Source organism: Cetorhinus maximus, chromosome 19, assembly GCF_964194155.1.
Source record: "Cetorhinus maximus chromosome 19, sCetMax3.hap1.1, whole genome shotgun sequence".
Lineage (NCBI taxonomy): Eukaryota > Metazoa > Chordata > Chondrichthyes > Lamniformes > Cetorhinidae > Cetorhinus > Cetorhinus maximus.
The window spans coordinates 48,840,924-48,858,994 of NC_135897.1; the positions used below are offsets into that span (position 1 = coordinate 48,840,924).

Sequence of the window (18,071 nt, forward strand, 5' to 3'; positions counted from 1 at the left end):
ATTAAAAGCTTAGCAATGTTAAAAACATGTCCCCTCATCTGTCACATGAGCAGGGACATGTTATAAATGAAATGCAAACATTTTTATTTAATTTTTATTTGCTGTTGGAAACCTCATCCCACCCGTGGATGAGGTTTCCTAAAAATTCCAAAGGTCGCTTGGCCTTTTTGCCTGCCCAGCCCACTGAAGGTGGATGGACAGCAAAAAATTTCATTGCTTTAGCAACATTGTACACATGGCATGATTTACATTCATCACTATTGCTGTTGTGTTTTCCCTATGCGGATTAAACCATACAGTTGAATTCTTTTGGGGATATTTTAGTTTTGAACTTCTTGTGAAATGTTGAGTTCTGCCAAATGCACCAGCTGTACATAAGGACAACTAATACTGAAATAGATCAGTCTGCTTTTATCGTGTGATGAAGGTAGCAATGAAGTTCAATGTGTATTTTGTCCTAATATTTTCCTTGTCTCTCTCTGTGCGCGGGGTCATTGATCCATCATGTAAACTACTTGAAAAGTTTAATCTGTATGGAGTCCATAAGAGTGGAGACATCATTATTGGTGGATTGTTTCCTATTCACTTCACAGTAACTATACCTGAACTTTCCTACAAGAAAAAGCCTGAGATATTACAATGTGAAGGGTAAGTTTGAACATTTGTCACAAATAAATTGAAAGGTTACTGTCAAATATTTAAAATACTCTTAATAGACAAAGAGTTTGTTTGCCAAAGATAAACAGATTTTCACTGGACACAGAGCAGATTGAAATCTGTCTCTTGATTTTTATTTACATGTATATAAATGGTAATTAACGCAATGTCTATTTGCAATTTTGCTATTAAAATTTAAGCTTAGATTCATTCATGAGCAATCAACATTAATTTTAATGTTTCTGGTGTTCTCACTTTTAGAATGCAATGTTGAAATTGAGAGATTTGGAATATTTTGATGGGGAGAAAATTAACTAATTGTGTTCACATGGAGTTGTACATATTAAGCACAATATGGTTTCAGAAATAGAAATCAAAGAGAGCAATAATACATTGTATTTGAAATGACTGATCATTTGATTGCAATAGGGAGACAAGACAGAAGAGGTAAAAAGTTCCAGTGAAGGCAGCTGCTTGGAATTTGTTTTTCTTCTAAATAACTGCTTAAAAGGCAATGAATAGAACTTCATTGGAAAGAAATGATTTTAAAAGCAGCCCTTGATGTTACATTTTTGTTAACAACAAATCATAATTAAGAGTGTACAATTTTTAAAAATCAATCATCCAATGGCAAACAGTGCATTTTTTTAAAGCAAGTTAGTTTAAATCCATAAAATGTTATTTAGTTCAAATCTCTTTCAATAACTCAAATAAATAGTTCATGCTTGAGAACAAAATAAAAATAGAAATTCAGTAGTCAGTGACTTCTCCATGGATACCATTAATATTTCTCTATAATACTTGATGAGAATTAACTGGCTTCTCCAGTAATTTTATTACAAAATGGGACACATCACTGTCAAGCAAAGTTCCTTCTATTGACTCGGTTAAGAACTGATAAAACTTACTTTCTTTAGGCAATCTACAACAAGAAGCCCTGGGACTCAACTTTTTGCAACTTCGAAATTAACTGCTCTATTACTTTTGCTGGGATTGGTCTACATGCTGAAATTGCATATCATTCACATTTTTATTTAATATCAGAGATTAAATGAAACAGCATCTTGTATTCAATTTTTATAAAGTAAGGATGGTAAGAATAAATAATTTTTTTCATCAACAGTTTTAATTTCAGAACATTTCGATGGCTACAAATGATGATCTTCACCATTGAAGAAATAAACAAAGATCAAACACTACTTCCAAGTATAAGATTAGGTTACAGCATTTACGACAACTGTCGGAAAGTACCACAGGCTGTCAGAGCAGCAGTCACACTCCTTAAATGAGTAGATAATATTTTCAAGAATTCTAAATGTACAGGATCACCTCCCATTCCTGCAATTGTTGGTGATGCTCGATCAACACAATCCATTATTACTGGAAGAATTGCAGGACGATTCAGAATTCCTATGGTAAGAAAGATTGCAGGCAAACAATTAAAATACTATCAAACCATCAAAGATTGATATAAGGTATTTTGTTGCCAAAGAGAAACAAATTTTCTCTAGATATGGAGCAGATTAAAATCTCTCATTTTCTATTTACAACATTTCTATATATATATAAAATGTTATTGTATGCAATATCAATTTGCAAATTTTCTGTAAATTCTATGCCAAGATTCAATCATGGGTAATAAACTTTTATTTTAATTTTAAATAGATAACAGTGACAAATTCATTATTCATCACAAGCAATGACTGCAAGTGAGGGAGCTGTAAATGTAGAAGTTTCATGTGCAAAAATGTAGTGGTATAAAATCTTAAATCTCTTTACCAAATTGTAAGGCATTGAATAAAATAGATAAAATGTGCTAAAATAATATAAATAAATCATTGTTGAATATATATTTTTTAAATTACACACACATGTTGAAAAAACTACCTCCTATTCTAATATAATGAAGATTCTGCTTTAACACTAGATTTACAATGTTCTTGACAAAGCAGCCAAAGTAATTCTGTCTTTTATCTTTTTATTTAATCTTCACAAATCTCTTCTATTTTTCAGGTCAGTTACTCTTCTTCATGCTCATGTCTTAGCAACAAACTGGAGTTCCCTACCTTTTTCAGGACAATGTCTAGCGATAGCTTTCAAGCCAAAGCTATGGCCCAACTTGTGAAGCATTTTGGCTGGACTTGGGTTGGGTCTATAGCAACTCAAGATGACTATGGCCAATATTTAGTTCAGTTATTTAATGAACAGGTTCAGAATTACGGTGTATGCCTTGCCTTTACTGAAGTAATTCCAAAAATTCCATCCAGACATAAGATATTTCAGATTGTAGACACCATCAAAAGATCCACAGCAAAGATTATTGCATTGTTTGCTGGTGTAGGGGATATAATTTCTTTAGCCAATGAAGTGGTGTGTCAGAATATTACTAATAAACAGTGGATAGCAAGTGAAACTTGGAGTACTGCAGCACTGCTAGCGACAAAACAAAACTTCAGATCATTTGGTGGAACAATAGGGTTTGCCTTTCGTAAAGGAGAAATTCCACAGTTCAAAGAATTTCTTCTTAAGGTGCGCCCAACTGCAATCCCTGGTAATTCTTTGGTAAATAGATTCTGGGAAAAGCTATTTGGATGTACTCTTAATTCACCAGATAACAACACAAGATACACCACGGCCACTATTTCAGAATCTTTATGCACAGGACAAGAAGACATAGAGAAAACAGAGTGTATATGGTGATGTGTCACAACTGAAAGTTTCATATAATGTCTACAAAGCAGTGTATGCAATAGCTCATTCACTTCATAATTTGGTAACCTGTGGACCTGACAAAGGACCATTCCCGAACAAAACTTGCGCAAACATTTCACACTTAGAGCCGTGGCAAGTAAGGCATTTTTATGTATATTATGCATTTTCAGGTTTTACACTAAGTAGTGTTTATGAATAATTACATTTTTATTTATCCTTTATGGGTTAAACTAATCATATATTTTTTCAACCTTAACATGTAGCTTCTCCATTACCTAAAAGAAGTACACTTTACAAACAATTATGGTGACAAAGTATATTTTGATGAAAATGGCGATCCTATTGCATCATATGATATCATGAATTGGCAAATGGACGCAGGTGGTTCTGTTAAAATTGTTACAGTTGGCCTTTTTGATGCATCAGCAGCTCCTGGGCATGAACTTTTAATTGATGAAGACACTGTTATTTGGAGTGATGGGCAAACAAAGGTAAATATATTACATCATTTACTGAACTCTGTAAGTAGGGAAGTAAGGATTGAATATATTTTGTACCCAGCAGAATGTTGAGCATGCTTCCCTTGCGAATGAAACTAAGTATGAAGTTAGGGTTTCCTCCCATAAACAGTTTTTCATAAGGTGATCAGTATTTCATAACCATATCAGAACAAGCTAGATGCAAGATAATAACTAGGAATTTTTTTTACTTAGAATAATGCCCACAACTTTCTGTATGAAGTTTTTAAATTTCCAAAGATAATACCTTGTACTTTTTGTAGGCTTTTGAAAGCAGAGATATGGGGCAGAAATTTCCCTCCGTTGGGGGGGTTTTGTGGGCAGGGGTGGGCACGGACCTGATCGCACCCCCGATCGGGGCCACGCCACCATTTTACGCGGCAGGCTAATTAAGGCCCGCCCGACGTGACGCGCACCCGGAAGCGCTGAGCGCTCCCTGTGCGGACGGGGGGGATTCCTGAGTGGTTCCCTGTGTTCCTTCGCGCATGCGCACGAAAGAGCACAGAGATCTCCCTGAGGCATGGAGGTGCCTCAGGGAGATTTGTTTAACTTATGGAAATTTGAATAAAGGTGAGAAAAAAATTTAAGGACGTGTTCCCTCATGTGAAACTGTCACATGAGCTGGGACATGTCCATTATTTATTTCAAAAATTTTTATTTAAATAATAAACCCTTCATGAAACCCCATCCCGCCTGTGGATGAGGTTTCATGAAAAATGCGAAGGCCGCCTGGGGTCTTCGCCTGCCCGCCAACCTTAAGGCTGGATGGGCAGCTCGGTTAATTACGTTAATTACTTTTTAACAGGCCTTAATAAGCCTTTGACAGTTCGGCGGGCACACAGCCGAGTCGGCTGCGCACCGAGTCGGCTGCGCACCCGCCAAACTGACAATCTAAGTGACGCACGCCCGACGTCACCATGCGTCATTTTACGCGTCGGTGAGTGGGCCCCGCCTCCCCCACTCGTTGACCCAAAAATTCTGCCCATAGAAAGACAGGGGGGTTTAGGAAAAAGCATGAAAATAACACAGAAGGAAAATCTATAGATTAGTTAGCCATGAAGCAAGGAGTAGGTTTATGAAGGTTGAACATAACAAGTGATACAAGAATTTAGCAGACATGTTGTTGAATCCCATGAAAATTAAACTTACTCTCAACTCGAAGACAGCTTCCAAGTAAGGTGTACTAAAAATGAATCCAAAGAATCTGTACCTGCTTACTCTTTCCAATCATCTGTTGAAAAGGTGATTTTAAAAAGCATCATTCTAATAGTTTACTGAACAAGGTTATATTTAAGTGAGAGTATTCCTGAAGAAAAAAGAGAACAAGATTGAAGACATTGATATATGACTGGACAGCATCTTTAAAATCCATGGGCAGAAATTTTCGCTCTGCGTGCAGGCATGCACGAGAGTCAGAAGCCCACCTGCCGACAATTAAGAGGCCTATTAAGGCCATTAAATTAGTAATTAACTGAGATTTTTTGTTGCCCGTCCAACGTTACGGTTGGCAGGCAGGGAATCGGCCAGGCGACTTTTGCATTTTTCAGGAAACCTCTTCCATGGGCGGGATGAGGTTTCCGATATTAGTTTTAAAAAAAACGTTTGGACAGAGTTTTCATCATCCACATGTTCCGGTGACTGATTTTGATGTGAGGGCATTTTTTCCAGTTTTTATAATCTTTATTTTTTGCATTTAAAGTTTTCAGCTCCCTGAGGCAGCTCTCTGCTTTCAGAGAGCTTTCATTCCGTTCTCCCCACGCCCACACTAACTTTAGCGCTCGGCCTCCTCCCGCCCCCACCTTGGCAACGCTGAGCCTTTCAGCGCACCTTTCACGCTGGCTGGTCGTTAATTGGCCAGCCAGTGTGAAATCGCGGTCGGGGGTCTGTCCACTCCCAAGCCCGCTGATCGTGGGCGCCCGCCGAAATAAAACTCCTGCCCCATGATCAGAGGAAAGGCTTATTTAGAAATTATAAATAAATACATCTCAGAGCACTTTACTCAATGTCAATTCAAATCAAACATCAGCTGCTTAATATTGATTTAATTCCGGTAAAATAGATCAATTTCATTGCTCTTTACCCGACATCTATCAGAATAAAGGTGGCAAGCCAAGAAATAGAATAAAATTTAACTGGTCATTTCAAATATCAGATAACACCCAATTTAACACTGCATTGCAGAACTATTTCAAACTCATTTCTACATCTAAATCAGGAATTAATATCCAACAAAAATATTCAACAAAAATATACGTGTTGTCAAGGGAGACCTGAGCAAAGTTTTGAACTCAAGTGCAGGTACAAAGGGCTCCATTTTCTGAAGAGAGTAGAAGTCCTGCCACTGGAATCAAAAGTGGTAACCAACCTGCTCCAACACTGCAGGCAGTGAGACCCAGGGGCAGCATTTTGCCAGTGGTAGCCAATTAATACACCACCGTTGGGACCACCCAATTGGTTGGCCAGCAGCTCAGTAGCCATTGCAGGTGGCTACTGGTGAGGTTGCGGCATGAAGGAGAGTGTGCCTCAATGCCAAGCCACCCGTGAAGATACTATCACTGTTGGCCTTTTTGATGCATCAGCAACTCCTGGGCAACAACTAATTGAGAAACCCAGGCAAGCAGGCCTTGCCCATTGGGGAGTGTGGTGAGACATATTGCAATGGCGGTGCCTTAGCCATGGGGGCAGCCATTGCCAATTTGGGGGGGGCCTTCCATGGGCCATGGAGTAGCTGTAAATGAAGGCCCCCTTGGAAACCCACTGGGAGCTGATGGTCTTCCCACGCAGCAGTGGGCCCTCCCGACACAAGCAAACTGGTGGCAGGGGTGGCGAGTAGTTATTAATTGGGGACTCAAGTGGCTCAATGTGGCCAGGCTGCTGAGGTTCCCGCCACCTGTAACATGCCATGGCAGCAGGAAGATGTGGGCTCCTCTCCTGATGCCTTATCCCACCATATTACCAGCTCTGCTGCTTCCCAGTCTGTCACGTTAGGGCCAGGAAAACTCAGCCCATAGTTGGACAAGCATTTGAAAAACATCCAGCAGTTAAAAGAAGAAGCTTTGACCCCTGCTGGAACAGATAAATTAGTTAGTAAAAGAAAGAGAACTTCACGGTGAAAATACTTTGATAGAAAGTCAAAATTACAAAATGGGAAGAACATCCTTGCTAAGTAATGCATAGTTATCATTTCTGCTCATTTTAGACTCACCAACTATTCCTGCCAAAGATGATTGTATCTTGGTGAATCAAATCCGATGATAAAAGCAGGAGCAATGCAATTCATCAAGGTTGTAAACTGCATCTAAGTGAAGTTCTGTAATTCTGTAAAAGTGAAATTATCCTCAGCAGTAATTGTAATAAATGAGAGTATATATTCACATGAAAAGCCGCAATACAATACGTTAATATATTTGTAAACTTTAGATGAATTGTCAAATGCCTTAAAATAGTGTATAGAGAAATGTTAGATTTTTAAAAATTGTTATAAATACAGTACTATTCACAGGAATTTCATCCACAGTATGATATCTGAAATATGGACATTTTAAATAATGTATATCCTAACACATCTATATCATCTAGATGTTTAACAACAACATCAAACCCCACCAATGTGAAAATTGCATAACTGATCCCTTACATTAGCCAAGGAAGTTCCAAAAGTCAAAATTTACTGTTAGCTGATAACAACTCGGACCTTAGGGATGAAATTGCTCTCAGCAATATTTGTAACAAGCACAGAAGTTTGCTGATGAAATTCCTCTGTATGCTATTTGTTAACCAATTTAAATGTGTTAAAATACACATAAAAGACTTTAATAAAAACACTAATGCATTCATTACAAATATCACTATCATTGATATTGCCCCACATTCTCATGGCAGTTGTCACTGCCACTGGTGTAAAATTCCATTATTATATAAAAAGAAAAAAATACGAAAGTTACTCGAACTTGAAAGTCAATGTTGCTGACTTCTGCGGAATAAAAGTTGCACAAGACAAATTCATGTAGTGAACAGATTACTGCAAGTGCCAGCAGACTAATAACTTTTGCTGTTATCAAATTCAAGGAGGGACTTGCAATGTTATAAAACTGCTGTTCTGTGATGTCCCTCAAATAAAATTTCTGCATAATGACATGTTTAACAATACTGAAACAAATAATTACTTGCAAAAAAGGTAAGGTAGATTCTTTTCTTACACCATTGTAAGATGATAATTTGAGAAACAGAGATCAAGCCAGAGATCGATAGATCTTTGGATACTAAGGGTATTGAGGGATATGGGAGTAATGCGGGAAAGATGGAGTTGAGATGGAAGGTCAGCCATGGTCTTATTGAATGGCAGAGCAAGTTCAAAGGGCTGAATGGCCTGCTCCTGCTCTCATTATGTTATAGAGTCATAGGAGTTTACAGCACAGAAAAAGGCCCTTTGGCCCACCGAGTCTGAGCCAGTCAAACAAGTACCTAACTATTCTACTCCCATTTTCCAGCACTAGGCCCATAGCCTTGTATGCCATGGTACCGCAAGTGCACATCCAAATACTTCTTAAATGTTATGAGGGTTTCTGCCTCTACCACCCTTTCAGGCAGTGAGTTCCAGATTCCCACCACCCTCTGGGTGAAAAAATTCTTCCTCACATCCCCTCTAAACCTCCTACCCCTTACCTTAAATCTATGCCCCTTGGTTATTGATCCCTTCACCAAGGGGAAAAGTTCCTTCCTGTCTACCCTATCTATGCCCCTCATAATTTTATGCACCTCAATCATGTCCCCCTTCAACCTCCAGGGAAAATAACCCCAGTCTAGCCAATCTCTCCTAACTAAAACTCTCCAGCCCAGGCAACATCCTGGTAAATCTCCTCTGCACTCTCTCTAGTGCAATCACATCCTTCCTATAATGTGGATTCCAGAACTGCACACAATACTCTAGCTGTGGCCTAACCAGCGTTTTATACAGTTCCAGCATAACCTCCCTGCTCTTATATTCTATGCCTTGGCATAAATTGTTGTTTGCTTTGAAATTTGGTATTCTTGCATCTGTCCGGATGAGTGCGACAGAAAAAACTTTAACAGTATGTCTTTCTTCAGCAATACTTAAGTTCTGTACTACTGAGTGACTACGGGTTTATAATTCTCTTGTTGCTGATCTAAAAGTCCTGGTGAACACACATTTTATGAATGTCTCCCTCGGGCCCTGTTGTTCATTGCCCCATATAAAGGCGGCAATTGCGCATGCACCCTATAGTACATTGTCCTATAAAGATGACAGTCGCACAAGTGCCTTGCTCCAAATTGCCCCTATAAAGATGGCGACCGTCAACTTGGGCCTTTCTCCAGAGCCCTGCGAACCCGGTGGCTCCTTATTGAGGGTTTGGGGCCGGAACCGTGAGTTTCTGAAGCCTAACAACTCACCCGCCGGCCCTATCTATGCTCACGGGTTTATTTTCTTATGACAGATAATAGAGACTAATGATTAGAAAATATTGCAATCAAATGGTGTATTGAACTGTAAGAATTAAGTTTGAGGAATTTATGGTTTCTAAACTCGGATATATCTTTTAAATAATTATAGGAATTTATACCCTGTTTTGAGTATGTTTCCAGACAATTGCAGATGTTGCATGTGTTTGATTTATATTGGATTGCATGTCCTCAAGGTGTGGTGATGTTTACATGAGGATATCAGTAGTTTGTGCCATTGTTGCAATAGTTTTATCAAAAAATATTCATTGATTAGTGATTTGTCTCAGCTGTATATCAGATGTTACTTTAATAATGGATCAGATTAGAATTGAAATGCTTAATTGCCTCTTGTCTTTGTTCCTGTTCATGGTAGATCCCAACCTCTATCTGTAGTGAAAGCTGTCCTCCTGGTACAAGAAAAGCAGCACAAAAAGGGCAACCAATATGTTGTTTTGACTGTTTGCAATTTGCTGAGGAAAAAATGAGCAATCAAACAGGTCTGCAAAAATTTAATATGATCTTAGATTTTTTAATCATATTCTTGAAAGTTATTTGAGATACAATCCATTTTGAGAAAAAAGCCATGACATTTTTTTCCATAAAAGTCACCTACATCTGGCTAGATCACTAACCTTTAATTATCTAGGTTCAACTTTTGCCAAATAAAGAAGCTTTCAATGCAAAACCTATTTGGAGGCAAACTTTATGCAGACTTGTTTGCAGCAACTTTATATGTTCAAGTCATAGCTTATAGTAAGTCCACTAAAAATGCCTAAAAATTAATTTAAGGAATACATTTTTAAAATGAGCAACTTAGCAGAAGAAAATCATATTAAAAGTGTAGTGTTTAACGCACTGGACTGGCCAATCAGATCATAAGATCACAACAAGTTGTAAGAATTAACTTAATAAACATGACCATTTGTGTGCAAGCTGCATAAAAAAATGATCGTGCAAGTTAAAGAATTGCCACAATCAGGTCAGCCATGATCTTATCAAATGGCAGAGTTGGTTCAATGATTTGAATGGCTCTTCTCCAACGATGCTGCCAGACCTGCTGAGTTTTTCCAGGTATTTCTGTTTCTGTTTTTTTATTGAAATAATTACTGACTGTACGCATTAACCTAAATTACCATCTCAGTGGCAAAGGAATTGCTTTCAAAGTTCACCACATGACACCTGCCCACAGACATTTTGCAGGCTTGTCAGCAGAAATTTCTACTAATCAGCATTTGTTCCACAATGTAGCACCCTCTACAGGGGAGTTGTGGCATCTGAGGGCAGGGCAAGCAACAGCAAGGCTCTTCAACTAATCAATCGGGGAACGTCAATGTGTCATGCAGTCTAAACCAGAAAGTAAATTACATTAAATATAAATTAGATTTAGATCAGGAAGCAAAATAAAGATTGGGAAACACAGATAAGATTAAAGAAGAGTGAGATAAAAGGGACAGACAGAAAAGCTATTTAAAAAATATATTATTTTAAATCTCCAAATTAATTTTCTTCTGAGGATAAAAAGCCCTACACTTACAAAATTAATTTTTCAGGGCCAAAGAGGTTGTTCAGTAGTAATTATCACTTATTACACTGGTTAAAAACTCACTTACTCCTGAATGCACTAGCCGCAACCTTTTCAGCTGTTTTTTGTGTGGAACTAGTAGGTAATTAACCCAGGTTGACGCCATTACAGTGAGTTCAGTGCTGAGTTTATCGGCAAGGTCTGCAACATCACACCCTGTGGAGCAGAATATCTCTGACCGCAACTATAGACAGAGGGAGGTGATTGTGTAGTGGTATTGTTGCTGGACTAATAATCCAGAGACCTAGGGTAATGCTCTGGGGAGCCAGGTTCAAATCCTGCCACGGCAGATGGTGGAATTTGAATTCAAATCTGGAATTAAAAGTCTAATGATGACCATGAATTGATTGTCAAAAAACCCATCTGGTTCACCAATGCCCTTTAGAGAAGGGAATCTGCTGTCCTTACCTGGTCTAGCCTACATGTGACTCCAGGCCACAATGTGGTCACAACTGATTTTCATATTTGTGTTTCACAGAATCACACAGTGCAGAAGAGGCCCTTCGGCCCATCGAGTCTGCACTGACATGTGAGAAACACCTGACCTACCTACCTAATCCCATTTACCAGCACTTGGCCCATAGCCTTGAATGTTATGACGTGCCAAGTGCTCATCCAGGTACTTTTTAAAGAATGTGTGGCAACCCGTCTCCACCACCCTCCCAGGCAGTGCATTCCAGACCATCACCACCCTCTGGGTAAAAAAGCTTTTCCTCACATTCCCCCCTAAACCTCTTGCCCCTCACCATGAACTTAAGTCCCCTCGTGACTGACCCTTCAACTAAGGGGAATAGCTGCTCCCTATCCACTGTGTCCATGCCCCTCATAATCTTGTACACCTCGATCAGGTCGCCCCTCAGTCTTCTCTGCTCCAACGAAAACAACCCAAGTCTATTCAACTTCTCTTCATAACTTAAATGTTTCATCCCAGGGAACATCCTGGTGAATCTCCTCTGCACCCCCTACAGTGCAATCACATCCTTCCAATAACGTGACGACCAGAACTGCACACAGTACTCCAGCTGTGGCCTCACCAAGGTTCTATACAACTCCAACATGACCTCCCTACCTTTGTAATCTATGCCTCGATTGATAAAGGCAAGTATCCCATATGCCTTTTTCACCACCCCACTAACATGCCCCTCTGCCTTCAGAGATCTATGGACACACGCGCTAAGGTCCTTTTGTTCCTCGGAACTTCCTAGTGTCATGCTGTTCATTGAATACTACCTTGTCAAATTACTCCTTCCAAAGTGCATCACCTCACACTTTCCAGGGTTAAATTCCATCTGCCACTTATCTGCCCATTTGACTATCCCGTCTATATCTTCCTGTAGCCCAAGACACTCAACCTCCCTGTTAACTACCCGGCCAATCTTTGTGTCATCCGCAAACTTACTAATCCTACCCCCCACATAGTTATCTATGTCGTTTATATAAATGAAGAATAATAGGGGACCCAGCACAAATCCCTGTGGTACGCCACTGGACACTGGCTTCCAGTCACTAAAGCAGCCTTCTGTCATCACCCTCTGTCTCCTACAACTAAGCCAATTTTGAATCCACCTCATCAAATTACCCTGTATCCCATGTGCATTTGCCTTCTTTATAAGTCTCCCATGTGGGACCTTGTCAAAGGCTTTGCTAAAATCCATATAAACTACATCAACTGTACTACCCTCATCTACACACCTGGTCACCTCCTCAAAAAATTCAATCAAATTTGTTAGGCATGACCTTCCTCTGACAAAGCAATGCTGACTATCCCTGATCAAACCTTGCCTCTCCAAGTGGAGATAGATTCTCTCCTTCAGAATTTTCTCCAATAGTTTCCCTACCACTGACATGAGACTCACTGGCCTATAGTCCATGGCTTCTCTCTACAACCCTTCTTAAATAGCGGAACCATATTAGCTGTTCTCCAGTTCTCTGGCACCTCCCCCATGGCCAGAGAAATTAAAAATTTGGGTCAGAGCCTCTGCGATCTCCTCCCTTGCCTCCATCAGCAGTCTGGGACACAAATCATCTGGCTCTGGAGATTTGTCCACTTTTAAGCCTGCCAACATCTCCAATACCTTGTCACTCCATATATCAATTTGCTCAAGAACCTCGCAGTCTCTCTCCCCGAGTTCGATACCTTCGTCCTCATTCTCTTGGATGAAGACGGATGTGAAGTATTCGTTCAACACTCTACCGATGTCCTCTGGCTCCACCCATAGATTGCCCCCTTGGTCCCTAATGGGCCCTACCCTTTCCCTGGTTATCCTCTTCCCACTGATATACTTATAGAATATCTTGGGATTTTCCCTATTTTTACCAATCAAAATTCATATACCACATGCAACACCAGGTCACAGCAATGTGGTTAACTCTTAAATTCTCTCTGAACAAGGACAGTTAGGGATGGGCAATAAATGCTGACCTAGCCAGCGATGCCCACATCCCATGGATAAAAAAAAAAATCACGTTTAACTGTGCATATGCAGTTGCTATTAGACTTATCCTATAATAATGGTGAATACTGTTTCTTACAACAAAATCCAGACCAATAAAATGGTATAGTTGTTGCTCAATACATATTTTTCCCATTCATTCTCTGTATGTATTCTCTTCAGTAGATATCATAAATTGGATTCTTGTTTTTCAATAACATCCGGAATACAAATAGTTGTTTGGTAGTACAGGACTTGAGTATTGTTGAAGAAAGACATTTTGTCGAAGCTTTTCATCTTGCACTCATCAGGGCAATTGTCGGGGAAGCAACAACTTAATACTGTATGAGAAGACAGTGCTTATTTGTTGGCAAGTGGGCTCTGATTGGTAGAAGCGTTGCCACAGAGAATGGTGACTGACAGTTAACTGCCAAGAATAGTTTGAAATTTTAAAAAAGGGAGCTTGGCTCCGATTGGTCAAGGCATTGCCCTGGGCAATGAACCAGTGAATGGCTGTCACTTATTTTGTTTAGCTGAGCCAGGCACAAGGTGTGTACACTTTCTTTCTGTCTGCAAAGAACAGGGCCCTGTGTATTAATATATTTAGCTTCCAGTACACAGAAATGGGCCACAATGTGAGCCTGACTGACAATCTTAAATCGGTTAGCAGCAGAATTTTTAGCACACTGAGGATTATCTAGCAAATGTGGTCCGAATGCCGAATCACATCAAATGTTGGACACTGTGTTTTGAGTTTTGCAAGCACAGGCTGGTTGGGTATGGTCTGTACCTTGCACATTGTGAACAGCAGAAGGGACATGCTGTTTGCTATGATCAACCAGTCTTTGAGACATATGGCCTACATACTTAGCACCACACTGGCACTGAAATTCATTTACCACATTATTCTTTTGTGTGATAGGCAGAACGTCTTTTTGGCTTGACGTCAGCGTTAGTGGCGAATACCACTTGTGTTGCTACTGCATAGTAGCCGCATAAACAGCTAGCATCATCTGTTGATCAGATTTTTGAGATACCTTGCCCTTCCAGGGTGATCTGAGGTAGACTGGGCACTTTTCAGGTCCGAAAGTGGTGGCCTTAGGCCCGTTCATGGATTTGCGCAATATACAGCCAAAGTGATCTGATCAAGTAGCCATTATCCCACAGGATGTTTTTGATGCACCCTATTTCAGCACTAAGCTTGAATGGTCAGCAAATAGCTTAGGCCCTATTTATGAGGTTGCTGAGAATCCCAACCCGTGTATTGACCAGTGAAGGTAGGTTTGCGGTAGACCATGGTAGAGAACCCCTGGCAGATTCCTCAACTAGTATGTCAAGGCATAGGCATCTCTTTTTGTTTCAGAGAGAGACTAGTGGTTAATGCTTGAGGGGTGCCACTCTGCATCAAGCATGGCTGACCAGGAAGTCTCTCCCACTCGTACCACCTGCCATAGGTGTTCTGGAAGGATTAGCAACTTGATTATGAACCTGTTTGGCTGCATCATGAACACTCCTACCGTGTCCAACAAGTCCACCTCCATTAGTGGCAGGTCATAAAATTGTGGCATGAGTGTTCTACAATTTGCCAAACTCAGACACATCATTGTGGAGAGTGGCCAAGCAAAAACTTAAGCACTTTTGCATAGGGAAACAAAAAGAGAAAATCAGAGAGTTATTACTAGGCAACATCTACAGACCTACATGAAATACTAGGTTAAACAGATGGAATAAAAATTGAAACATAAAGTGCAGAATAATGGACTTTAATGGATGTATCATTTATACGGTTTTTATTTTGTAGATTCCATAAACTGTTTGACATGTCCCATAGATTATTGGTCAAATCAAGAACGTGATCAATGTGTACTGAAGGAAATCGGATTTCTCTCATTTGAAGACACACTGGGTATTATTTTAACAACCATTGCATTGATTGGAACTGGCATAACCACCATAATTTTGGCCATTTTCATCCATTACCGAAATACTCCTGTTGTGAGTGCTAATAATATAGAGTTGAGTTTTCTCCTGTTAATTTCATTACTTCTGTGCTTTCTTTGCTCACTGACTTTCATTGGCCAGCCAACCACCTGGTCCTGTACATTACAACACACGGTGTTTGGAGTTAGCTTTGCTTTGTGTATTTCTTGCATTCTTGGAAAAACAATTGTTGTGCCAATGATATTTAGTGCTACACTTCCCAACAATAACATGATGAAATATTTTGGGCCCCTACAGCAAAGAGGCAGTGTTTTTGCATGTACTTCTCTTCAAGTTATAATATGCATTTTATGGCTGGCCACCTCACCTCCATTTCCAGTAAAAAACACCAAGTATCAAAGTGCAAAAATTATCCTTGAATGTGATGTTGGCTCTGTAACAGCATTCTGTTGTGTGTTGGGTTACATTGGCTTGCTGGCAGCAATTTCTGTCGTTTTAGCATTTCTGGCACGAAAACCGCCGGACAATTTTAATGAAGCCAAGTTCGTCACCTTTAGCATGTTAATTTTTTCTGCGGTTTGGGTAACTTTCATTCCAGCTTACATTAGCTCACCTGGAAAATATACAGTGGCCGTTGAAATATTTGCAATTTTGAGTTCCAGCTTTGGTCTGGCTACCTGTAATTTTGCTCCTAAATGCTACATTATTTTGTTGAAACCAGATCAGAACACGAAAAAACATGTGATGGATAGAGCAGCTGCAGCCAGTACATAAAATAATGCTTTGTAACAGTCAATTGTCAAATAGTCAAATACCAAATGAACAATGTATCTTTTTATTCTGTTCATGTTAGGAAAAAGTGCCTGGTTTATTAGTAAATTTTCATGAACTATTATATAGCTAGATTTAGCAATATTGTGATTCCTTAAATCAATACAAGTATCATCATACTATTCTTTGTCTAAACTGCTGAGAATGAGGGGGTTCTCAACTAACAGCAATAAAACTGATTATTCAGTAATTTACACCTTTCTGTTGAAGCTAGCAGTGCTCAATTTGGTTGCCACATCACTTACTTTACAATAAAGACTACACTTCAAAAGTACTCCATTAGCTGTAAAGCACTTTGGGATGTCCTGAGGTCATGAACTGTGCTTTGTAAATCTAAGTCATTGTTTCTTTACATGCTTTCAGTCTGTAGTTGTCATAGATTCATGAAGAAGGCCATTCAGCCAATCGAATGTAAGCGATTCTCTTTAGACTAGAGCAATCCAATCAGTCCCATGCCCTGCTCTATCCCTGTCGCCTTGTTAGTTTATTTCCTTGAAGTGCCCATCCAAATTCTTTTCGAAATCATTCATCATCTCCAGTTCCACCATCAACATAGGTAGTGAGTTTCAGGTCATTGCCATTTGCTACATGAAAAATCTCTTCCTCACATCCCCCCAGCATTTCTTGTCTGCAATCTTATGGGTTGGATTTTCAGCCCGGCGTGTGGGCGTGAAATAGCGCGTGATGACGTCAGTACTGCAGCCAGTACATAAAATAATGCTTTGTAACAGTCAATTGAACTCGCATGATATATCGGTCAGTGGGTGCGTGCGGGAGTTGGCAGCATGCCTGCCGACAATTAAGAGGGCTGATAAGCCCATTAATGAATTAATTAAATAGAATTTTTCCCTGCCTGTCCAAGCTTACAGTTGGCGGGCAGGCGAATAGGCCAAGTGGCCTTTGGATTTTTGAGGAAACCTCATCCACGGGCGAGATGAGGTTTCCAACGTTAATCAAAAATAAACATTTTTAGGACTTATTTTCAACATGTCCCCACTCATGTGACAGAGTCAGCTCCCTGAGCAAGATCTGTGCCTTCAGGGAGTTTTCACTGAGCACATCCACGCGCATGCGCTGACTTCTGTGCTCACCCTCCTCCCCTGCCCCCCCACCCAGGCAGTGCTGAGAGTTTCAGCGGCGATTCACGCTGGCTTGCAGTTAATTGGTCAGCCAGCGTGAATTCGCGGCCGGGGCCCAATCGTGGGCAGTGGACTGTTGCGCGGCCGCTCCCGGGCCCACCTGCCGCACCCGCCCGACAAGGGGAAAATCCTCCCCTATATCTCTGTCCCCTAGTTCTTGTATCATCGGCGAATGGAAACAGCCTTTCTTTGCCTACCTTATCTAAACTTGCCATAATCTTGTACACCTCTATCAAATCTTTCCTTAATCTCCAAGGAGAACAGTCCAGATTCTTCAACCTAAACCTGTAGCTAAAATCCCTCATCCCTAGAACTATTCAGGTAAATCTCCTCAGCGCTCTCTCAAGGACTCTTACATCTTTCCTAAATTGTGGTAACCAGAACTGGATGCAATACTCTAGTAACCTAACCAGGATTTTATAAATGTTCAGCATAACTTCCCTGCTTTTGTCCACAATACCTCTATTTATGGATCTCAAGATCCCATTTGCTTTGCTAACCACTGTCTCAATATGTCCTGCCACCTTCAAAGGTCTATGCACATGAACCCTCATGCTTCTGTTTCTGCACATTCTTTGGAACTGTGCTATTTAGTCTATATTGCCTCTCCCTCTCCTTTTTGCCAAAATGCATCACCTCACACTTTTCTGTAGTAAATTTCATTGGCCACTTAGCTGCCCATTCTGCTAGCCTATCTATATCCTGTTGTAGTTGATTGGCATCCTTCTCACTGTCGGCCACACCTCCAAGTTTGATGTCATCGACAAATTTTGAAATTTTACTCTGTATTCCAATA

General features: G+C 40.1%; 1 protein-coding gene across 1 annotated transcript; it reads left to right on the forward strand.

The window, feature by feature from the left end:
- Positions 1-421: 421 nt before the first annotated feature.
- Positions 422-16,079, forward strand: LOC144694072 (extracellular calcium-sensing receptor-like). Its single transcript, XM_078564432.1, is given in 7 exon segments — positions 422-648; positions 1,781-2,072; positions 2,671-3,345; positions 3,347-3,505; positions 3,633-3,860; positions 9,724-9,847; positions 15,166-16,079. Coding segments are annotated over 7 exon segments (2,619 nt in total).
- The last annotated feature ends 1,992 nt before the right edge of the window (positions 16,080-18,071 follow it).